Source organism: Sinocyclocheilus grahami, unplaced genomic scaffold (genome assembly GCF_001515645.1).
Source record: "Sinocyclocheilus grahami isolate Dianchi unplaced genomic scaffold, SAMN03320097.WGS_v1.1 scaffold1668.1, whole genome shotgun sequence".
Classification (NCBI taxonomy): Eukaryota; Metazoa; Chordata; class Actinopteri; order Cypriniformes; family Cyprinidae; genus Sinocyclocheilus; species Sinocyclocheilus grahami.
The window spans coordinates 92,815-118,411 of NW_015506847.1; the positions used below are offsets into that span (position 1 = coordinate 92,815).

At 34.4% G+C, this 25,597-nt stretch overlaps 2 protein-coding genes across 4 annotated transcripts in view; both read left to right on the plus strand.

Moving 5' to 3' along the window:
• Nucleotides 1-853: 853 nt before the first annotated feature.
• LOC107571912 (neuromedin-K receptor-like) lies at nt 854-6,163 on the plus strand. The gene is made up of 5 exons (XM_016258298.1): nt 854-1,331; nt 4,115-4,303; nt 4,725-4,875; nt 4,986-4,998; nt 6,088-6,163. The coding sequence occupies exons 1-5, from the start codon at nt 964-966 to the stop codon at nt 6,096-6,098; spliced, it is 732 nt and encodes a 243-aa protein (XP_016113784.1). The 5' UTR covers nt 854-963; the 3' UTR covers nt 6,099-6,163.
• A 10,610-nt stretch (nt 6,164-16,773) lies between these two features.
• abca1a (ATP-binding cassette, sub-family A (ABC1), member 1A) overlaps nt 16,774-25,597 on the plus strand; it is a 41,364-nt gene continuing 32,540 nt past the window's right edge. For all 3 annotated transcript variants that reach the window (XM_016258291.1, XM_016258294.1, XM_016258293.1), the window contains exons 1-7: nt 16,774-16,812; nt 18,484-18,589; nt 19,308-19,401; nt 20,477-20,618; nt 20,710-20,828; nt 23,626-23,747; nt 24,433-24,624. In XM_016258291.1, coding sequence (XP_016113777.1) covers nt 18,524-18,589; nt 19,308-19,401; nt 20,477-20,618; nt 20,710-20,828; nt 23,626-23,747; nt 24,433-24,624 — 735 coding nt within the window. In that variant the 5' untranslated portion in view covers nt 16,774-16,812; nt 18,484-18,523. The remainder of the gene's footprint in view (nt 16,813-18,483; nt 18,590-19,307; nt 19,402-20,476; nt 20,619-20,709; nt 20,829-23,625; nt 23,748-24,432; nt 24,625-25,597) is intronic.

Below are 25,597 nucleotides of genomic sequence, written 5' to 3' on the forward strand. Positions count from 1 at the left end.
TCAGTCATTATCCATGCCAATTAATCATTACCTTTACAAATGTAACACTGACTTAACATTTTAAATATCATAATTTCTTCAGTTAGTGCTTGAGTAGTATAAGACATTTTGTAACTACACTGTAAAAAATGACCGTGAATTTAACGGTAAAAGACTGTAAAAATGCTACAGTAAAAACCTTATTACAAAAAGATTTATGGAAGAGAATTATGAGAATTAAGAGTAATGAAGAGAATTACACATTTCAAATGTGTTTGCAAAGTCATTTCTTTTGAAGAGTGTTGGTAACCGAACAGTTGCGATATAGTTAAATGGTAGCCATTGATTTCCAAAAATATACTGTGGAAGTCAGTGGCTACTGTCAACTGCGTGGTTGCCAACATTCTTCTAAATATCTTCTTTGATGACAGAATTTCATTTTTGGGCGAACTATCCCTCTAACTATTTAGAACTGTTAGACCACTTATCCGTGGATCCAGAAGGAGGACCATAAATTTAACAAAAGTATAACTTTTCATAGAAAATTGCTTGAAAGTTTTTTTCCCCCCACCACATTTGCAGTAAACGCATATAAATTAATATTTTATATAAATTCGATGCTGAAGTGAAACGAACTGCCTTCGTTCAGAAGCCTATCCCATTGAAATTGTTTTGGTTCATTTAGGAAGGCTGAGACTATAACGTATTTTTCAGTCCTCCATTGAAAATCTACTGAAACTATCCCACTTTTGCATGTCTCTCTATTCATTTGAGCAGCAACATGTGGCAGGAGCAGCAGCATCTCCAGATGTCTGTCATATGAGGCATATGACTGCGCGTCACCGCTATTTTGGACACTTTGGATGGAGCGCAGGAGGATGTGCACGAGGACGTGCCAGATCTATACTTGACACTATAGAAGCATAAATATATGTATCAGATCAAATCCTAGCTGTTTAAGAAGGATATCACAGTAAGTTGATCATGGCTGGTCCTCAGAGCGGCTCAAACGTAACGCGTAATTTCACAAATCAATTCGTGCAGCCGCCGTGGCGCGTCGCGATCTGGTCGGTCGCGTACAGCTCCGTGCTGGCGGTCGCTGTGTTCGGTAACCTCATCGTTATTTGGATCATTTTGGCTCATAAACGGATGCGCACGGTGACCAACTATTTCTTGCTCAACTTGGCGTTCTCCGACGCCTCGATGGCCGCCTTCAACACGCTCATCAACTTCATTTACGCCACGCACGGAGAGTGGTACTTTGGAGAGGTTTACTGTAAGTTCCACAACTTCTTTCCCGTGACCGCTGTGTTTGCCAGCATTTACTCCATGACAGCGATTGCAGTCGACAGGTAAGGCTGTTTATGATTAATTATAACATTTTGATCGTGCAGGATACTTGATTCAGGGTCACACCTGGAAAAGTAGCTATATAATAAAAGCCTATAAGAATATGATCTATTAAAAAAAAGCATTAAAATGTCATTGTAAATTATCTGGCAGCAATAAAATGTTGGGTTTACCCAAACATTTAACAAATAGAACATTTACCAATCTATAACAAATAGAGGACTGTAAAACATTGTTAATATGAATTCCATGTGGAATTATGTGGAGTTGTTTATTGATTCCAAAAGTGCTGGAATTACAATTCGTTTGAATTCATTAATGACCTCGAAAAACGTCATCAGGCTGTAATTCGTCTTCATGGTTCTCATAGGAATTAAAAAATGTTGAATTCCAGACATGGAAAATAGAGATATATAATATAAAATACAGTCTATAAAATTATAAAATAATCTATAAAACGTATTAAATGCCTTTGTAAATTATCACATGCACTCTTTCTGCGTTGAAACTATATGAACAAACAGGGGCGGATTTAGTGAATTGGGGGCCCTAGACAAAATATAGGAATGGGGCCCTATACATTTGCACATTTTCCTAGATCAACCTTGAGGTTCCTTTTTTTTGTGTGATGCTTGCTGCTGCACAATGGTGCCCCATAATTGTGTCCAATGTTTCTATATTTTCCATGTGCATATTATAATGGCTTTCTTTCATGTTGTAGACCACGAAATAGCAACTGATTTACAGTTGAGATACAGGTTTTCACAAAAACAAAATTAATTATAAAATGATAAACCTCACAATTGAGCGTCAGACATATAAATTGTTATATTAATTTAAAACGGGGTTATGTGGGTGGATTTTCGCATTGAGCAAAAACTACAGACTGGATTATTGAAAATGAACATTCATTCTCAGCCAGTAGGAGGCGCTTTTAGAACGTCAGAAATATAGAATGAGAAAAGTGTGGAAAAAATATAACCTATATTGACGTGGAAAGTCCACTGATGAGTTACCAGCATAAGCCTGTGTGCAAAGGCTGTCTAATTCTAAACTTTAAAATACATTTATTTTTAGTTATTTTAACTACAAATTTAAATAAAACTGAAAAAATAATGAAAAGGCAATTATACATTTACACACCTGTTTCTCATATCAACCAAACAAGTAACTGCGTCCTCTATACTTTCTCATAGATGAGTAAGCGGCATTTAAAACAATTATAAACATATAATACACACTGTTTCTCAATATTTAATTACAGCTTCAGATGCATACTATTTTCATCTCCTTCAAGCAGTATACACAAAAAGCTAGTTCAATTCGGACGGATGTCGTGGTAATAAACACCGAAATCAGTGACTGTTCGCGTGTCAGCGCTTAATGCGCATCTCCTATATGAAAAGAATTTTAGGGGGCCCTTGGCTGTTGGGGGCCCAAGGCGGTCGCCTACCTTTGCCTAATGGGTAAGTCCGCCCCTGTGAACAAAAGTAACTGCCTGAGAGCTATTTACATTTCAGAACGTCCGCTCAATGTGTAGCTACAGCAGAATTGAACAATAAATGTGTTCAAATATGAGTAGCGGTTGTTGATGAGTCGGTATACATTTCAAGCTTTGAAAATGTCTTTAAAAGTCATAAAAGTGGGCTATTTTAGATGATAAAATTTGGCTCGTATCTATAATTAAAAAATGTTTTGCATTATTTTAAATAGAATAAATCAACATATCATTCATTATACCTCGTTCTTAGATGTTTTATCTACATTTATTTAGCTAAACTGTTAATTTTCAGTATTATGCAGGCACCGTTCATAGCATCAGTTAGTCATGAATGCATCTAATGAGATGAGATCTGTGATACTGATCTGCATGATCCAGAGCATAGGGGGGCTTTTCCTTCATTAAAAGATTACAAGCTCAGTCTGTGGCTGTGTAGGAGCCAGAGAACATCTCTTCATCTTAACTCTGCGTAATCTTTCAGCATGCACAAGTGTTCATTCATATGCTGCCTCCCCTGTTTGTTTCATGTTAACAAAAGGGTTGACTTCAGACAGGGTTTTGCACCATTCAGACATGAATTGTGCATAATTTGTGAGTTTGAACTGAGGGCGCAAACAGGATGCAGAATTCAATTTTAAATTGAAGTGGAATTAAAATGTTTAATAATGCACTGTAAAAATAAAACTCAAAAACTATACCAAAGTAAATCCTAGACCTATTTTTATATGACCCATAAAGATGTCATCATGCATAAACATGAGACATTATCAACTATGTGTTTTTTGACAATCAAATTCTAATTCAACATCTCACACTCATTAAGGGTGTCAGTTCTTCAGTTAGATTTAATTATGGACCCTTTTCACAGACTGTGATGACACATTTTCACAGTTATTAACATTGCAAATCTACCAACTTTTTTGCATATTCATTTTTTTAGAAAAAAATGTGTGTACATTAATAACATTACACATTGTGTTTTATTACCTTGTCATCAGATTACAGAAAACTAATGCTGATGTATGAGTTCTTCTTAAACGGCTTAGGGAGTGACAGCAACTTTGACATCTTTCTCTCTTCTGACCATCGTAATGAATCTCTGGCCATTTTCCCCCCTCTTTTGTAAAGTCATAGAAACCTTATTGTGGATATTTCTTTGAAATGGGAACACAAAAATCGTATACGTTGTAGTCTCCATTCACAACTATTGAAGTTCACCCAACTATGATGACTTCTGTTTCTGTGTGAAAAGGGTTCATTAAAACCATGTTCTTCTTTATGCAGGTACATGGCCATAATTCACCCTCTAAAGCCTCGTCTGTCAGCTACCGCTACTAAAGTGGTGATTGTCTGTATTTGGGCCCTGGCTGTGATTTTGGCCTTCCCGCTGTGTTTCTACTCGACCACGAGAACTATGCCTCGCAGAACCATCTGCTACGTCGCCTGGCCGAGACCTTCTGAGGATTCGTTCATGTAAGAGATTCATTTGTTTCTGACAACAGTCCCAGATCAGTCACTAATTAGATGGATTTCATTGAGGAATCTCTTAGAAGCCAGATGCGTGTGCAGAAAGCAAGACAGCAAGCCGATGATTTCACACCGGCTGACTGGTTTTTCTTCTGCTTGATTGTAATTTCTGTCTTCTCAGGCTCTGCTTCCACTGCTCAAATATTGGTAATGCTCTTTCTGGCTTTACATTGCCTGCTATCTTTACACTAAGTGCCATCTGCCAGTGAGGCGAGAAAACCAAACACATGACCTATTTACCGGTGGCCAAATGGTGTGTCAGAAGTGTAAACAATCTTCCTGACTCACAATCCAAATTTATTGTCTAAACACCCAAGCGCCAAGCATTTTTTTTTTACAACGGCGTCCTCTCCTCTCACCTGTGCAGGTATCATATCATAGTAACGGTGCTGGTGTACATGCTGCCCCTAGTGGTCATGGGTATCACCTACACTATAGTCGGGGTGACACTTTGGGGAGGAGCGATTCCTGGAGATTCGTCGGACAGTTATGTTGGACAGTTACATGCCAAAAGGAAGGTAAGAGGACATACTGACATATATTAGTTTTGGTCAAAAGGCTTGGAAAAACATATGCTGTGGTTTTCATCTTAAAGTAGTTCTTCAGCATGACTTTCTTTCTTCTGCAGAACATGGAAGAATGTTTCTTGTCCAAAACAACATCCAGAACAACATTGAACTCCATGCAGTGTTATTGTTATAATAGCAAAAACCTATAATAATAATAATGCCACTATAAAAACTATAATTGTATTTGTTAATTTAAGTAAAGCTGAAATAAAATAGTAAATGAGAAAAAAACCTTCAAATTAAAAATTAGGATTGTTGCCTTGGCAACTAACTGAAATAAAATAAGTTTAAGTTCTAGTAGTACTAAGATTATTAAAACTAAAAATGAAGCAATAAATTAGAATGAATAGAAATATATAAAAAAAAATAACTAGTAAAAAATAACAGTTTAGTGAGTAGTTTGCAAAAATATTAAATTAAAAAGAAAACTACAAATATAAAAAAAAAATCAAAATTCAAAATATGAACAAATACTGCATGGACTTTCATTGCATGGACAAAAATAAGTATTTTAAAGTGAGCTTTATGTTCAAACTTAACATTCTGGCAAGGTTCTCTTAAAGTTGTGAAGAAACGTTCTTCCAGTAACAGAACATTTGTTCAAAGTTATCTGGTCTTTGATAACATTCGTAAAAAAATAAATAAAATAAAAATAGCACAAAAACCATTATATATATATATATATATCATTCATTTTTCTGAAACCTTTTTATTTGGACGTTTTTTTATGTCACGACTAACTAGTTTCAAAATGTTCAGAGAACATTCAAAAGTAATATTTGCAAAATTATAAAATGGAACACTCCCTTAATGTTTTTGAGAATGAGTGCATAAACATGTAAAAAAAAAAATTTAAACTGGATATTTTGAATGTTCAGAGAATAATGTTTTCATAACTTAATGTGAACCTTATGAAAATGTTCATAAAAATATGTTTGTAAGGAGCTGACTGATTTCTCTCATATAATCTCTCTGTCCTCGGTACGAGCATCAGAATGAGGTGACTAAAGGACAGTGTTTAAGAAATGAGCCCATGCATTTGTAAATCATAGAAATGAATCTATGGATTTGCTGTTACCTGTACTGAGGGAATCTCACTGTATTGCTATATCTATTTGATATTTTTCCACAGATTAAGGTCATGTCTGGTTTATCCCGCAGGTCAGCTCTGAGCTTTTTGTGACACGCGCTCACACACGTGGGACAGTGATAGGTCCCTCTCAGGGATTAATCTGGGACTATTCATCTCGTATTGTGCAAAAATGGTTTTTACAGAATGGTTCTTAAGAGATTACAGAATCGTTTCAGATATAACCGTAGGCTAACGCTGGCTTAAACTCACCTTTACACAACCTCACTTTCCAAAGCCCATTGATTGTTTAAAGAGCCTACTGATTGGCTAGAAGGGTAACAAAAAGGATTTCAGTAGGTTTCGCAGGGCGTGTGAACCCTTTCTCAGACTCTTGATTGGAGAGAAGTATAAAAATTTGCACTGGTGAATTAAAAGCATTTTCTATCTTTGTTTCATGATACTAAAAGGAAAAAGAAATCATTTTGAAATAACATTTTCATAACTTAATGGCAATGTTATAAAAATGTTCTTAGAACGTTTAAAAGTATAACATTTTGCACTGATGAATTATCAACATTTTTTTTTATCTTTGTCCCATAAAACTAAAAGGAAACCAGTACATACACACACAGCATTTATTTGAAATAGAATTCTTAGAATTCTTTTATAACATTATAAATGTCTTTACTGTCATTTTTGCCAATATAATGTGTCTTTGCTAAAAAAAAAGCATTAATATATTTTAAAAAATCATACTGACCTCAAGCTTTTGAATGATAGTTTAACTCAAAAAGCAGAATACAATAATAAAATAATAGTAGTAAAATAATTTAGTTTATTATATCAATCCCCCCCCCCACCACCCTTTTTAAACAATTTGTCAAAATTATGAAACAAAAACAAATGTTTTTTGAGGATGTTTTATAAGAAAATACTATTTCAGTTCTACTTCAAAATGTCATGTTTAATTCAAAAATAACTGTTAATGGCTGATTGGCTAGAAGGGTAACAAAAAGGATTTCAGTGGGTTTCGCAGGGCGTGTGAACCCCTGCGAAAATTTGCACTGGTGAATTAAAAGCATTTTCTATCTTTGTTTCATGATACTAAAAGGAAAAAGAAATCATTTTGAAATAACATTTTCATAACTTAATGGCAATGTTATAAAAATGTTCTTAGAACGTTTAAAAGTATAACATTTTGCACAGATGAATTATCAACATTTTTTTATCTTTGTCCCATAAAACTAAAAGGAAACCAGTACACACACACACAGCATTTATTTGAAATAGAATTCTTAGAATTCTTTTATAACATTATAGATGTCTTTACTGTCATTTTTGCCAATATAATGTGTCTTTGCTAAAAAAAAAGCATTAATATATTTTAAAAAATCATACTGACCTCAAGCTTTTGAATGATAGTTTAACTCAAAAAGCAGAATACAATAATAAAATAATAGTAGTAAAATAATTTAGTTTATTATATCAATCCCCCCCCCCACCACCCTTTTTAAACAATTTGTCAAAATTATGAAACAAAAACAAATGTTTTTTGAGGATGTTTTATAAGAAAATACTATTTCAGTTCTACTTCAAAATTATATATATATATATATATATATTATAATTTGTAATATTGTAGCAATATATTTAATATATCAATATATATAAATAATATATAATATTAATATATTATTTTTAATAATATATTTAATATATTGATTTATAATATATTTAAAATTAATGTTTATTTTTATTATTAAAAAATTATGATTTATTTATAGTTTTAATGTATTATTTGAATATAAAAAAGAATAATCCTTACAGTTCTATATAAATTATATAGCTTTGCCGTTCTTTCAAAATTTACCAGTCAACTGGCTTAAAACTGTGGCATGTATAGTCTCAGAGAAATACACCAAAATATAATGTCCTCATATGAGGTCACAGGGTCTCAGGAGGTTAATAAACTTGCTGGTCAACTGGAGAGTAACTTGCTTATGTTTACTTGCTAACGCTTTTTAGGTATTGATTTTTTGGATCTACACAATTCCTATACATTCATGATCTATTATCCTAGCTTATTATGAAGCTATTATTAATAATCAATTCATTATAGCCTATTAATGTTATCTGTTGTATTTTGAGATGAACTAGGAATCCATTTCAAAAATAATTTTTTCCAAACCTCCAGGTTTAGGGCCGGTTTCAAACGGGCCTTCAGGTGGTGTCCCTTCATCCATGTGTCCAGCTACGATGAACTCGAGCTCCGTCCCACCCGTCTCCACCCACACAACCAGAGCAGCATGTGCACCCTGTCCCGTATCGACACTAGCATCCACGGCGACGACCCGCGCCAAAGCAACCGCAAGAGCACCAAGTCCCAGTGTCAGGTGGAGGTCAAAGATGAAAGCACAGCAGCTACTAAACTCTGCCTTCACAGAGAGCCCACGTTTGCAACCGAGCAGCTCAGCTGAAGGGCCCCACGTGCATCAGATCATGGTTCTGTTATAGGTGCTCTGTCATAGACATACTTTAAATAACACAATGCGAATACATCCACAGGTGTTATATAAATTAGATACTGTTACACTTCAGGGTGTGCATTGAGACTAAATGCACTCAAACCTGCAGCATGATGAGGTAATACTGCCTCCAAGTGGAGAACTTTGAGTGTTTTCAGTGTAGTCTAGCATGCTACTCAATGCATGCTGCCTAGTATATACTGCATACTGCCTTCTATGCCTCTTTAAATAGAACACAACATATTACACATTATGCAACGACAAACATTTAAAACATGAAAACATAGCATGCTACACTACAGATTCATGACCTCATCATGTTGCATGATTAGCTAGGAAAATACATTTGGCACATTTGATTCAGTTTTGTTTACAAAAAATGGTTAAAGTATGTCAGATAATGCTAAAATGATGCTAAAATCGGATTCATTCATTTCAATAGAATTGGACTGTCAAATCAAAGTCAAGTGTGTCCTGCACATTTTGACAGCTGTTTATCTTTGTACATGCACAGAAAATGTGCATTCTGTGCATTTTAAACATATCCAGCACTGGGAAAGTGTATTTCAGTTAGATTTTTTTGTAAGGGAGATTGACTTCAAAAGTTTAATTGAATATAAATCTTACTGTAATAATACATCTGAGCCAACAAACATATAGGCATATTTTAAACGTGTGCTGTGAGATGAATCAATGTCAGGAAGTGAGTCTAAATGATTTTACATAGTGTGCTGCTTCACTGAGTGACAGAAATAATTGTAATGAATTTTGTAAAACCATTCTCACATACATTGGTGCACAAAGCTCTGTCTGTTTCGTAAATAAGGTCTAATGAATGTATATAAATAACTGAACTATACAGTTTATTTTTGTCTTGTTCATGTTTGATATATTGCAGTATGTGCTGTATTTATGATGGACTGCACCACTGATAATGTGCTTATGTGGTTTGTATTGAACATAATGTGCAAAGTTAACATTTCATGACCTAAAATCACTGAAGTATAGTCATAAAAGTTGGATGTGGTAGAAATGCTGATGTACACTGATGATGTTTTTCCAGCTTTTACACCTGCTTTGATCTTAACTAAAAATATATGTGATAAACTGATCATGTCGGTGTGGTCATATTGTTTTGATGTTCAATGTGAACAAAAGTGTATTAAAGTGAGCATCAAAAATGATGACAAACTCTTTGTTAGAATCATTTTCTTTGAGAAACACCATGACATGTTTAAAGCAATGAACTAGCATGAAAGACGGTTAGCAAACTTGATGTTTTCTGCAGCAGATCTTTCTTTTGAGCTCATGCATTGCTCATGTATGGTTGCTGGACCGTGCTACACTTGTATGGAGGACGAAACCTGCAAAAAAAATAATAATTAAATAAATACACAAATAAATAATTTTATTTAATCCATTTGACCACCAGTTTATTTAATTTATCTGCTTTGGTTTGGACTGTTTCGAAATAAAAAATGCATTCCCATTTCCGTCATAAAATGTTTTAGATTTAGCAAGCGTGCGATGGTTTTGAAAACTGCTAAATGAACCGAAGCAAGCGCAACTCACGTTCCTTTTTTGCCATATATATCGCATGTTGTTTTAGGTAATTGCAACCACCAGATGGCGCCATTGTCTGTATTTTTAATTCTGTGCTGGTGAACGCAATTTGAAGGTTAAAAAAACATTTCGGCTGGGAACACATTGTTCATACAGCAGCTTAAATCCAGTGTCAAGATATTGTTTATGTTGAATTTTGAAGAATATGTTCATTTCCTTATTTAAACCCTAAAAGCATACAGCAATCCGCAACATATACAAACTTCAACGTTATGAAGAAGATTATTTTTATTTTTGGGATAATGCTTAATGTTATTGCAGTGTGATTGCAAAATGTATTCTCATATCTCTTTTTCAGTATGATGCATAGGGCCTGTTTCACATGACTTCCTGTTTATTGTAAGTACATCCCTTGCTCAGAATATCTCCCAAAATCTCCCTTCCTATTGCCTGTTGAATGAACCATTTCCCAGCTATTGACGTCTAAACCGGCAAAGACAGGAAAAACGACCCTTACCACTACTGGGCATAGAAAAATATCTTTTATGCACGCATAAAAGCTACACTTGATATATAACACTGTCTCTGAAAGCAAAAAAAAAAAGGAGTAATTATCGTAGAAGATGTTTGTTTTGCTAGGCCCCTCACAAATGCATCATTATATGTAGCCTGTTTGGGTAAAGTGGAAGCTACCAAGTTTGGGGTGTCCTAGGGGGGATGCTGAGTTCAAGTCTGTCACGTGTGCACATGTATTGTATGACCCAATCCCCTCCCATGCATCCATCCAAACACAGCTCACATATCCCTTTACACTAGTGTCTGCTCACACAGACCATCTGGGAGGGTATCGATTTATGTGTTATTTTAGTCTCCTCTCACTAACCTTCAAGCTCTATGCAAGGTCAGTATAATGCTCTGATGAGTCATTGTTGTTCAACAGTACCAGGTCTAAAATGGCCAGGTATGATCATGTAATCTCAGGACGTTTTGTGAAAAGACGGAGTCACCTCTTGGACTTTATAAAGAGTATATAATAACATATTTTACTCTTTTATGCATTCTGTCTATGTGCTGAAAACTCTTCACGATGCAAGACTCTTACATATTCAATTACTCAGTTTAATGTGATGTTTTTTGTATTATTTAATAATATAAGTAATAATAATGAATGTTATTACTATCATCAATAACAACAAAACAACAAAAACGATAATACCTATTTATTTATTTATTTGTTTGTTTGTTTATTTATTTATTTATTTATCTATTGCCCCTGCATTATTAAAGTTTAGTTTCATTTAATATTGTTATTAGTATATTTCAGGGACTATATAATAATAATAATAATAATAATAGTAATAAAATATTTTGTTAATAATGTTTATTTATTTGCTGGTAATAATTTTTTCTTACTATTATTAATAATAATAAAAAAAATAATACTTCTTTATTTTGTTAGTATTTATTCATTTACTTTATGGGGTGATTTATGGGGGGAAAAGCTTGAATTTCATATTATTGTGACAGAAAACACTGTCACTTCTGTACATGATCAAAAATGATAAATAAAAAAACAAATACGCAGACTTAGGCACAATATATATTGAACTGATGCTGCATATCTGACCAAGCATAAGCTCATCCCTGTACTATTGGCTCTTAATCACCAACAGCGTATTTCAGAGTTGATTATGTAATAATTATTGTTTTTAAGAAATATGTGATAAAGTTAAGCCCTACGAGACCTACTGCCATGATAGAGTTGAGAAAAACTGTAATGATACAATAGCTGGCCTGTATCACAAAAAGCCTTTGTGAGAACTCATATTACATCTGAGCTGGAGTTGGCCGAACCCATGGGAGACTCTCAATTTTATGATCTGATCATCTCAAAACCCAACTTTTGAGCCTCACTTCTGTGAGATCTAATCTAATAGAGCATATGACTTTAGAAACAACTTCCCTACAGTCATGCAATAGTGCTGGCAGCATCATGCTTCAGGAAAGGAGAAGGATGTTACGAAATATGTTTGTGTACAAAATGTACTAAAGAAAGAAAGAAAAAAACTCCCTGAAGAGAATATGCTTCAGTCTGCATGAGCACTGGGACTGGGAAGATGCGTTTTGAGTTTCCTCTCTCAACAGGACAATGACCAGAGAAACTCCTTCAACCCTAAAAGAGGCATGTCCTGGAGCACACTGTGATCCAATTGAGCATCTGTGGAATGACGTAAAAAAATTGCGGCTCACATTCAGTTCCCATCCAGTCTGATGGCACTTGAGAAATGCTGGAATGAAATGGACAAAAATTCCAATGTCAAGATGTGCAATGCAGATAGAGACTTGAGCAAGGAAAATGCAACTACTGGCAAAAGTGGTCCTATCAACTCCTGGGAGGGTTTTAAAATTGTATTTAAATTATGTATACATTTGATATATTTTTTATATATTTGTAAGTACTATTTTTGTTCTTGTACATTTATAAAAAATGGCAAAAAGTTAAATCATTGAACATTATTAAATTATGCAGTGAGGATAATAATAATTATTAGTATTGTTAGTGTTAATAATGTGGTAAATATATAAGCAGTAAATATGTTATATGTACTGTACTGTTTGTATATATATATATATATATATTAAACAGTTCAATGATGCAGTGACAAGGTGTTATACCTTATTGATATGGAATGTCTGTTATTAAATAAAACAAAGCATTTATTTATTTTATTATGGAATAACTATACTGATTTACAGTATATAATACTTTTTATATGTCTATATAAATACTTGGTTACACTTTACTTGAAGGGGTGTGCATAAGACTGACATAACACCTTCATAATCATGACATGACACCTACATAATCATGACATGATACAGGTCATGAATGTGAAGGTTTTTTATGCATATTTATGACAACTGTCATTAAGTGTCATTCGCTCAGTTATGTCATTTTTAATGCAAAGATGACATTGTTTGAGATGTCTTTGTTATGGGCTATGGTTAGGGGTAAGGGTAGGGGTAGGGTTAGGCCAAATAATGTCATATTTGCATTAAAAATGACATAACTGAGCGAATGACACTTAATGACAGTTGTCATAAACATGCATAAAACCTCCTTCATATTCATGACATGTGTCATGTCATGATTATGAAGGTGTCATGTCAGTCTTATGCACACCCCTTCAAGTAAAGTGTTACCAAATACTTTAATCTTAGTATTATATAAAGCATGTATGTGTGTATACGTAGTTAATTATACATTATATAAGTTATAATTAAAAATTAATTAATATGATTAATGATTGTATTATATATTATAGTAATAGATTACATAAATTCACACTCATGCATATATGTATTTATATGGACCTACTGGATTTGGACATACAGCTGCAAACTTTTAATATATTTACAACATCTTAAATGTTAGTATCACTACATGTTTGACTTCAATGTAAAACACCAACCCACACACACAAACAGATGGTGAACTTTGTGGCATCACAAACACACGTACTCGAGGGAATCAAAGGTTCAAGCAGTGATGTATGTTCAGCGATGTTTGTCTGGTTTGAGCAATGCTCGGATTCACTTGAAGCTGACGAGGTTCACATGAAGTGACGCTAACACATAGATTTCATCTAGATATGTCACGTGGAATCGTGGGAACCCCATGTATGAACCATTAGTTTCCTAAAATGCCACGTGACAAAATTTGGATAATCATATGGCAAAACAAACCATCATCCCCCCCCCCTCCCCCCCATAAAATCTGAAACAGATATCAGCAATATTTACGATTGTTTCCCGTGAAAATCAATCTACACATGCATATTAGGTTTGGTTAAGAGATTTTAACTTCTGAAAAATGGCACACCTCATCTTTAATATTATTTTCAAGGTTCCTGCTTGCATGCATACTAGTTTAGATAGAACTGCATGAATAGCCAACTATTGAGGCACAGGATAATATTCTTATTCATAAATCAAAAGCAATGCTGACCACTGCTAATAAGCCTTACTGTATCGCTCTCTAAACAATAAGCTGCAATCCAGGAAAGGCTGCAGTTGATGTGTGCATGCCGTCAGCACTTTTCGGCCCTGTCGAGGGGCCCTACACTTCAAAACCCACACAGATGATGATGATGATGATGATGATGATGGCAAAAAGCAGAGCTGGACAATCACATGTGTCGTGAGGAGGGTGTTCCTGACAGCTGTTTTCCCTCAGTGTCCGACACCAGCTGCTAGGCCTTCAGGACAGAGCGCACACATGTCATATAGAGGCTGTCAGACTTCACTTCTGTCAGTTTAGCCCGTTTTAAAATCACTCTCTGTTATCATCTGAAGTATGGCTGAAATGTGGTGCAGACTGAAGAGGGAATGTGGTGTTATAAGAAAAAATGGAAGGCTTGCAAGTAACCACCTCCAGATTGCATAAGACTTACCAAACTGTGTTGTTATGATTGACAAAGACTTTGCATAATAGTAATCTCTTAACTTGTATTTGTATTGGTATAAAATATGCACATGGTACAGTACATTAAGGCCATATTTAGCTAAACCTGAACAAAAAAATCATCAGTCATTCTCATTATTTAGTTGGCTTAATTTGATCATATTACTTTATTTTATAGAAAGCACAAGCACTTTTTTTTCTCAGCAAAACAATAAACTTTGTTCAAGCTACAACAAACAATCAAGTCAAAGACAATCAACAATCAAGACAATCAAGTTTGACTTTTAACAGGGTTATTATCATTAAAATCATTACTTTAAATAAAATATAAAAACGTAATTTACTTCAGCTAGTTGCGATATTTCTCATTTTCATTTAAAGATGGTACTAAAATAAATAAAACTAAAACTTAATAAAAACTATATACAGTAGACATATATATATATATATATTTTATTTTTTTTATTTTTTTTTTTATTATTATTTATTTTTTTTAATAATAAACAAACACACAACTTAATTACAAAAAATTAAGATTATAATAATAATGAAATAAAATCTAATTCAAAATCAAAAACTATAATAGTGTATCTGAACTTCAGTGTCCAAAAGTATCTACTTTTTAGTGTTGCTGTATAGTGTTTTCAGGATACACAAACATATTTGAAACAAATATGCCTTGACCTGCTGAAGATCTGATCGATGTTACACAGAATCTGTAAGTGGCAGACTGTTCAGCTGAAACTCTAACTTTGAGAATCCCTCTGGTGGAACAATACTACAATGAAATCTTCCCTCTGTGACCAGATTTGCCCCAGGATATAGCCTACTGATCACTGATGCAAGACTAAAATATTTTTATTTGAATGACATTTCAGTGTTGATTTTCTGTGTCTCTATCATGACGTAATATTTTCAGCATCACCTGCAGCTGGCCAATAAGCGCTCTTCCGCCAGCTAGCTGTATTAACTGGGCTGACATCAATTCAGTGGCATTCCAGGAACTAGCTACTTGTATTTGGTGACTGCATAGCTGTAAAGAGCGTATATATATATTTTTTTTTTTTAAATAATAAACATAAACACACAACTTAATTACAAAAAATTAAGATTATAACAATAATGAAATAAAATCTAATTCAAAATCAAAAATTATAATAGTGTATCTGAACTTCAGTGTCCAAAAGTATCTACTTTTTAATGTTGCTGTATAGTGTTTTCAGGATACACAAACATATTTGAAACAAATATGCCTTGACCTGCTGAAGATCTGATCGATGTTACACAGAATCTGTAAGTGGCAGACAGTTCAGCTGAAACTCTAACTTTGAGAATCCCTCTGGTGGAACAATACTACAATGAAATCTTCCCTCTGTGACCAGATTTGCCCCACGATATAGCCTACTGATCACTGATGCAAGACTAAAATATTTTTTATTTGAATGACATTTCAGTGTTGATTTTCTGTGTCTCTATCATGACGTAATATTTTCAGCATCACCTGCAGCTGGCCAATAAGCGCTCTTCCGCCAGCTAGCTGTATTAACTGGGCTGACATCAATTCAGTGGCATTCCAGGAACTAGCTACTTGTATTTGGTGACTGCATAGCTGTAAAGAGCGTCACGCGCCTTACAGCCTCATGAGCATGTAAACGCAGCAGTCGAGAAAGCAGCGCGTGACGTCAGGTCCATGTATTATACATACATAAACATGTTTGTACGGGCTGCATATAGATGTTAATATATGAAATTGTTACCATTTCTAATAGGTTTCATCTATGATTTTAATTCGTATGACAATATGAAAATGTATTAAATTGGTAGTTGACATGCATGAATGATATTTCATGAAATACTTTGGGTAGTTGACATGCTATACTCCATCTAATACTATTTTAAAGTGCATTTTGCAATTATTTTATATTTATAATGCATTAACCTTTTATGATCTCATATTAAAAAACTCCTTTATGATATTGCAAGACATATTGCAAAAAAAAAAAAAAAGGGATTTAAAATTGTGCAAAAGAAATGTGGATTAGTTATTAGCATACCTCAGATATACAGGTTCCTTTATGCCTAAAGTTTATGTCCTAAATGTCCTAAAATCATAAAGGTGAAAAAAAGGTCCGGAGAAATGTGATATGTGTGTCAGCTATAAAAATACGTTTCATTAATGGATGACTTTTCATGGTTATCCAGACCAGAGATGCAGAAAGTCCAGGGAATAGGTAATAATCTTTTCATCACAAGAAATAACGGTGAGTAACGTCAGTTAGTAAGTCTATGCCAAAGTTTAATTTTCATACTAATTTATAAATCAACAATTTTACTTAAAACCTACAAAAGCGCGGAATTTGTTGTTTTTCCACAAATTACGCGATCGACGCATTTGTGTCTTTTTTTGTATCATAAACACTTGGTGAGCTGCGATGCTCTGCGATGCTCTAAAGCTTCCTTTATGTTGTAAGCTGATTACGCGCTGTCACGTTGTATCGATTAATTACTGCGCTACATAAGTAGCTACATGAATATTTCAACCTGCTAATTCTTTAATCAGAAACGCGCAGTTGCTGTTTTTCTTCCAAACGTACACGATCGTGTCTTTTACAGTAAACACTTGATGAGTTCTGGTGTTTTGAATGCTTCGTGGCATATATGCATGTTGAAAAATAGTGTATTATTGACTGTTGTTGGCATTCGTATTTTATTGAGAAAATGACAACTTGAAAAGACAGATGAACAAAGAAGACTGTGTTAAGATGCTGCGCGAGATGACCGAGAGTTACCTCTCCTCTGCGGAACAATGCACCCTGAGCATTTCAGCTCTTTTGCATCTGGAAAACATCATGATTATGAACGCATTTGTTGGTTAAACCAGCAGTTTAGGTCTATAGTTCGGTGTCATTTCATGTAATTCGTGGCAGATTGTGTATCATATCTTACATCATATCTTGATCTTGCTTGAACATGTTTTAAGTCAGTAGTGATGATGGACAGGTTTATTTTCCATGCTTTAAGTGCAAAGTAACCTAAGCCTAAAACAATTCGGTGTATATGTGCAAGAACTGACAGACTTGGCAGAGAGTACGACGCAAGAGAAGCGATATGATGAAGAAGAAAATGGTAAACAAGAAAATGGACGCTAGGGACGCTCTTTATGATGTTATGTATGAAAAGCAAAAGCATAAGAATCATATCTGCACGATTTGTACCAACAACAAAAAAAAAACACAGGCTGCTAATGCATGATACAGGTCTGTTTGTACAACATTGACAACAACATTGCATGACACATTGTATGATATGGTGAACAAAATTGTAAACATTAATTAAACTTATATCAGAAATAGTGTATTATTGTTAATATAGTATTTCTGAATAGCTTAATAGATACTGAAAAAATTGACCCTAATATAGTCTTGTCTTATATACACATGTAGTTAAGAATGATTAATTTGAAAAAAGATTACTAGACAATTTATTCAAAACACCAGCGGGACATCCTGATATTTATGGTTCAGATCATTATGCAGCGTAACAACCCACATGCTGACATTGTGCACCGTTTTAGCCTATACAAGATAAGATGAATGACTCAAAGATAAGCCAAAACATTGTGTTTAAAATATTATTTCACCTTTCTAACAATAGAGGTGATTGGATCTATTATGTCTGTAAACTATCATAGTCATAGTTATGCACACTACTTAATTATCCATGAAATCAGCTGAAATGTTAATGGGAAATTCTCACAGTCTGTTGAATGTTTACTCATCCTAATGTCTTGTTTACTTTAATACAACACTGTATATTATAAAGTCCCATCCGGATAAAGTTGGCATGAGATGCTTTACCATTATTTGACTGATCAAAATGAGATTGCCATCATTAGCTTTATCTCTTTTGTTTGCTTCTTATTGTCTTGACAGTTGCAGAGAGGAGGCACGGACAGTTTGGATCCGTGGCAAGATGGCTGTCTCCACTCAGTTGGGTTTGCTGCTGTGGAAGAACTTCACTTCCCGACGGAGACAGACTGTGAGTTCAGACCCACGTGCATTGAGCAACTGAGCAATCAATCAGATATCAAAAATACCAATGAAAATAAGAATAGAAACGAAAACGTTTCACATGCAACAAAACGAGTGCCTTTTGAAACATATGGAGTCCCCAGGCTTTCTTCTTCTGTTTGGTGACATCTGTGAGGTTCTGGGGGTCACCAACAGATACCGCATTACACGAGTCACCAACCCCCGTGTTCAAAGCAATGAATAAATATGTAAATAAAAAGGCTTGTGATCATTCAGCACTTTTTATTGTGAAGTGTTTTTTTTTTTAAGTTGCTGTTGAAGTAATTGTCATTTATTAGGGAAATATTTGCCATTGAATCATTATCATACTTAATGTAAAATGATAACAAAACAGCCAAACAAATAGAGTGCTTATCAGCCTTCCCTTAAAGAAATAATGTCCTGTAAGTAAATGTACTTCAAAAAGCTGATTAAATGATGATGATATTTGCACTTGGCACTGAACGTATGAACAGGAGGTTCAGCAAATGAACAAGATCGTCAACAGGAAAGCCATCAACCGTCATGAAAAACTGGATTTTCTGGACTTCACTAGAATGGTTTATTCAGGATATGTGAATAGCAGATATGTGCTGTTAAATTCAGATTGATGTTCAGGAACCAGAACAATTCAGGATGAAGAACAAATGAGTAAATGTGACACTACTGTGCCCTTTCTTTTCCAGATTCAGCTGCTGATCGAGATCATATGGCCACTTTTCATCTTTTTCATCTTGATATCTGTCAGACTCCACTATCCTCCATACGAGCAACATGAATGTAAGTGGCCTACACGCTTAAAAATAAAGGTGCTTCAAAAGGTTCTTCAAGCGATGCCATAGAAGAACCATTTTTGGTTCCACAAAGAACCATTCAGTCAAAGGTTCTTTAAAGAACCTTCTCTTTCTTACCTTTTTGTAATCTGAAGAACCTTCTTTCGCCACATAGAACCTTTTGTGAAACAGAAAGGTTCTTCAGATGTTAAAGGTTCTTTATGGAACCATTTAGACAAAAAGGTTCTTCAATGGCATCGTGAAGCACCTTTATTTTCAAGAGTGTAAGATCTTTTTTTCTTCTTCCCAAAACAGCATTTATTTTGCTTTTGGATTGTTTAGAATCTAAAATAACTGCAAATGCATTGTATGAGATTTGAGCCAGTGTCTTTCTTGCCGTATAGTGTCTTTCTTTCACTATAAATACTGTATATTTAAATATTCAGAATTATTCAACAACTATTGGTCTGGTCTATTCAATTTTGATTATATTTTATTTAAAGCATATTTGTATGAACTACTTTTTAAATGCAAAATGTCTTGTGTCACCGTGTCTTACTTCATTCGTGTGTCAATATTTGCTCCTCTTTGGAAATCACACAGTCCCCAGGGGAGGTTAAGGACAGCAAAACAGCTCCAAGAACAGCATGACATTTTATGTATCACAAGATCTCTGAAACCCAGAATTTTTTTGTGTCGGTTCCTTTGAACTGAAATAACTAAATGTTAACTATTTCTGAGTTAGTTCCAAATCAGAAAATGAGAACCAGAAGAATAGGAAGAAGAAAAAATATTGCAGTAGATCTGGTTTGTGAAAACAGATGCTCTTCAAACAAACTGAATTTATTTAAGGGAAAGAATTTCTACAGGGATGTTTCCAGGAATTGTGTGTGCAAACTATAATTTTGTCTATGTGTGTAGATTGTGTAAAATACATAACCGTTGCGTAATTATTCTGTGCACATAAAACGTCATTTTATTGCATTAAATACATCACAGATATGTATTTCTATATGGTTGCAAAGGGCATGTTGACTTCAAAAGTGTTGAAGATTTAATATCACACATTGTTCCTTTTCCAGGCCATTTTCCCAATAAAGCCATGCCCTCTGCGGGGACTTTACCATGGGTACAGGGCATCATCTGCAACGCCAACAACCCCTGCTTTCGCTACCCCACGCCTGGAGAGACCCCCGGGGTGGTGGGCAACTTCAATGACTCCATGTAAGTATATTGAGTTTTGAGTCTGCATTAGATTTTGAATAGACTTATATAGACGTTTCCCTCATTTATGTGTCACTGTCGTAATTTTCAGCATCTCCCGACTGTTCATCGATGCCAAGAAAATTCTCCTCTACAGCCAACATGACAAGAGCTTTGAAGGTTTCAAAGGACTCGTCCGGGCCTTGAGAAAACTGCAGAGAAACACTGAAGGTACGTCACCTTTAAACACCTTCAAAGATTAACATTCATAACACTTTTGAATTTTTGTCTACAGTATAAATCTATAAAAATCTGACATACGTTATCATTCAACAGTTCAGATTTTTTTTTCTTTATGTTTTTGAAAGAAGTCTTTTAGGATCACCAAAGCTGTGCTTTATTTGATCAAAAATACTGTAAAATCAGTAATATTGTGAGATATTATTACAATTTTAAAAACTGGATTCTATTTGAATATGGTCAAAGCTGAATTTTCAGCATCGTTACTCCAGTCTTGAATGTGACACGATCCTTCAGAAATCATTCGAATATACTGATTTGATGCTTTAGAAACATTTCTGATTATTATGTTAAAAATGTATAATGTTTTTATTATAATGTTAAAAACTCTAGCACTGCTTGGAAACCACGATTCATATTTTTCAACTTTTGTTTGATGAAATAAAGTTCAAAAGAAGTGGTCATTAGTATCTGCTCGTTTTTATTATAGCATTCTATAATAGGCCTACGACTATGATCTTTTAAATGCATTGCTATGCAGTTGACAGGTGGTTGCATTGTAGCCCTGCATAAATTTGTATTATATTCTAGTCTTTAGATTGTATGGGTTTTGTATTTATTTATTTATTTTTGCGTTCAGTTTTCTATAACCCCAAGTATGGCCTCTTGTAGAAATAATACTGACAAAAGCCACTAACAAGTACAATACACTTGCTTATAAATGGACAACTTTGTGACCTTTATGTAGACAGATAACTCAACGTAACGGTTGTTGAGAGAGGCTTGTGGGAGTTGCTTTTACTCACAGTTGACAGCATTTAATTAATGTTCCCGGAGGGGCTGCTGTTTGCACCTGGGGCGAGGAATAGGATGCTTGCTTTGCCCTCCGTGGATTAGAAAGCCTCAAGAGTCACAATGGTTAAACATGATAATTTCATACCACAGAGATTCTGACGATTCATATGTGTGCATGCATACTGGTAATATGTTTTAAGAAGGTATGATAACTCATTCCATCTGGTCAAAATTGCTCTGAGGTTTTGTAAGGGGCTTGTGTCATTAAACTGTATGAAGTGATGCCTAAACTTAAAAAAAAAAAAGTTCTTTATTTGCATTGATGGTTCCATAAAGAAACTTTAACATCAATGGAAACTTTCCATTCCAAAAATCTAGTGCATTGCTGCAAAAAAACAAAACAAAAAAACCCCATTTGGAATCTTTGAGAGTGTATAGCAAAGAAAAATCGCAATGAGATGTCTTTGATATCTTAATTGTTATCTTCTAGAAGAGTAATGCATTCATTGGAGATTTGATCTGATCTGAAGATCTGTCAGATTTGTCCTCTGAGGAAAAATCTTTCATATGAGTTTCAAAACTGCTTCTCAGATATGAACCAAATGATCTGAGCTATATGTTGAGCTCATATTTTATTGCTCTATGCTCTTAAAGGCTCTTTGTGGTTCGATGAAAAACCTTTCACATCCATGGAATCTTTCCATTAAACAAAAGGTTGTTTATAGTGGAAAACCTTTTTTCTTTTCTTTTTTAAATGTTCTTCACATGGTTTTTTAAAGAAGGTTCTTTGTGAAACCACAAATGGTTCTTTTGTGGCATCGCTGTGAAGACACTCTTTTGGAACATTATTTTTAAAGAGTGTATGCCAGCAACAGCATTTGTGGCTATTTTGAAAAAAAAAATTTTTTAAACACAAATTGTGCACCCTGCACCACCCTGAAATCTTGTATAGCTCATTTCCCAAAAATGTCCTGAATAGTTAAGCAGCAATAAGAACATCTGATGAAAAGTGTTCTCTGGTGATTTCAGAGATGTGGCTGGGGAATGACCTGTAGTGACCCCAGAGGAAAGAGACTGACTCAAACCAGTTCAAACCAATGACTCTTCTGGAATGTTCTGACATGCTACACAATGAGCTGTGTGAAGAACGCCGCTGTAGTTGCTTTTTTTGGCTTTTGTTGCCCCTCTGTCCTTTACCGTGGACATCTTGCATGATGAACTTAGAATTGAGAGCTAAATGAACAATTCTCTCATTACTGCAGCAGTAACCGAACACAATGGTTCAGCTGCATTACCTCACACGCTTTATCATTGAGTTGGTAATTGCAGTAGAGTCACACTTTTCACAATGTTCTAAATGACACCCTTTGTTAAAAATAATATTATTCATGGTTCAGTTGTGAATCACTGCTTTATGTAATGAATTCACTTAAAAACAACAATTTTTTGCATTATTCTGACATGACGTTATCAACCTCAAGTATATAAATGATACAAATTTGTATACATAAATAGCTTGTATCATTTGTGTGTAAATATTTAAATAACGTACTATTTATATACAATTTATATTATTAATTATTTATGTTATTTATTTTATAAGTAATACAAATGATTATTTACATTATATTACATATAAACCTATATAATATTTATATAATATAATTTATATAATATTTATTTATTTATTAGTCAGCATTATTCTGATGTGATGTCATCAAACTCAAGTATATAAATTAGTATTTACATGCACAAAATTACATATATTTAAATAAATTATACTATGTCTATTATTATGTATTATTAATATTATTATATAACATAAATTATACAATCTGCAAATAGCTTGAATTATATATCTATATATATATAGGACAATTTATATTAATATGTATTTATATTATTATAAAAACATTATATTTTTTTCTAAATAAATAAATATGGTATTTCATGCTTATACTTTTAGTCTTAAAGGTTTTTCTTTTTCTCCTAGGGTTCAAGCTGAAGGACTTCCTCCGTGACAATGAAACGCTGTCTGTGTTTCTTGAGAAAAATGCTACCCTGTCCAAGCATGCTGTGATACAGATAGTGGAGGCTAATGTCAACTTGGAGAAGGTAAATGAACTGCACAATATGAGCTGTTTAAAACCCCTACAAACGTATATGTTGTTTGCTCTGCTGGTGTTGCCTTTAATTACCTTCACACATGTATACACAGTGCTTAAAATATTTCACACACCGTCTGGCATAGTCATTAAATTGCAGCCTGTCATCTATCTTGGGACCGTTATGTAATGCGCTGGTTCATACAGATATGAAGCGATCTGTTTTTCAAAGCCCCGTAGGTAGATGCGTCCGTACGCTCTCACGTGCAGATGACCTTGGTGTGGTGGGATATGACATGATGGGACAGTCACGGGCAGATGCTGTGGATGATGGATGTCCTGCACTGCTGTACATGTGCTGCTGTGCGCTGGAGGGGGTGGGTGGGTGTAGTCACATGACTGTTGCCCTGCAGAGCCACGGCCACAGGACAATTCCTGGAAAACTGACACAGGCCGACTGATAGGGACAACTTATATAAAGACAATTGTTTTTAAACATTGATAATAATCAGGAATATTTCTTGATCATCCAATCAGCATATTAGATTGGAAATGTCTGGTGTGTAATAGTCACGTGACATTTATAGCTCAGACGAGCTAAGTGCCCCTGAAACAAAGATGGCAGCTTGCATACTTGAAAATATGATTGCAGAGAGTTTGTTTAGTTGGTTTCAACTGCTATTTGTGATCCACAGGTGCTTATTAAAGGCTTTAGCGTTCATCTCAGAGACCTGTGCAATTCCACATCTCTGGAGGATTTTGTGACCATTGCAGATAAGGATGTATCTCAGCTGACGCAAAACATCATCTGTCAATCATCTGCTGAATGGCTGAACAACGCAGAGAGCCACTTCCTGTCCAACTTGGACTTCCTGAAGCCAATACGGGTAAGCAAATATAACTGTTAAACAATAATTTTCATAATTAACCAACATCACAAGAACTAGAATACAGGAATAAAAGCGCTCACTCAAATGTTAATGATTGCTTGTCAAGATGTTTTTTATGTCCAATATATTTGACATAAAAGTTGCTTACTGGACTACAATAATACAATAAATGTTACAATAAACAAAGGAATCCACCAGTTCAATAAACCAATTACACACAAACTAGGACAAGTGTATATATTTGTATTTTAGACCCAGTGAACTTTCTCTTCAAGCCCAACATTGTGGTCACATAATGGTCACTTTTACATAATATGTTTTTGCCAATCAGAATGATTATTTCAGCATATCTGTGCATGAAAAGGGAACGGCGATGGCCATCAGCCAAGAGTCTTCACATATTGATGTCTTTGTGTATGTTCACTTTAGACTGAATGTTTTCTTTGTCTTTGAGTAATGCGATTTCAAGATGCCAGGTCACTGCTATCTTTGCGCTGCGATTTAGTTATGAAAGCAAGTGGACTTTGACATTTTTTCCTAAATCACAACAATATAGTCCAGAGTTAGTGTATGTGGCTTGCACACTAATTTACATTGCCCTACTAATAGTTTATGACTTGAAAGCTGCTTAATGCATGTTAACGCTAATGTGTAGCTTCCTCCATTGTAAAAAATGTTTGTAATTTTCACAGAAAAAGTACAAATGCTACAGTAAAAACCTGCTAAATGGTTTACTGTAAGTTACCTTACCATGTTTAGTGAAAATCAGTAAAAGGACTTTCCCAGAAGTCCCATCAAATGACATATCACATATGGTTGTTTTGTATATCAATAATTTAGTTTCTTCATATTTTTGTAATCAGTAATGCACATTAGGGTGTTTGGGTATCATTTTATTTATGTTATTTAGGAAATATATATTGCATTACTTTATTGTCATGTCTGTTACCCTGATGGTGTTTTGTCTTTG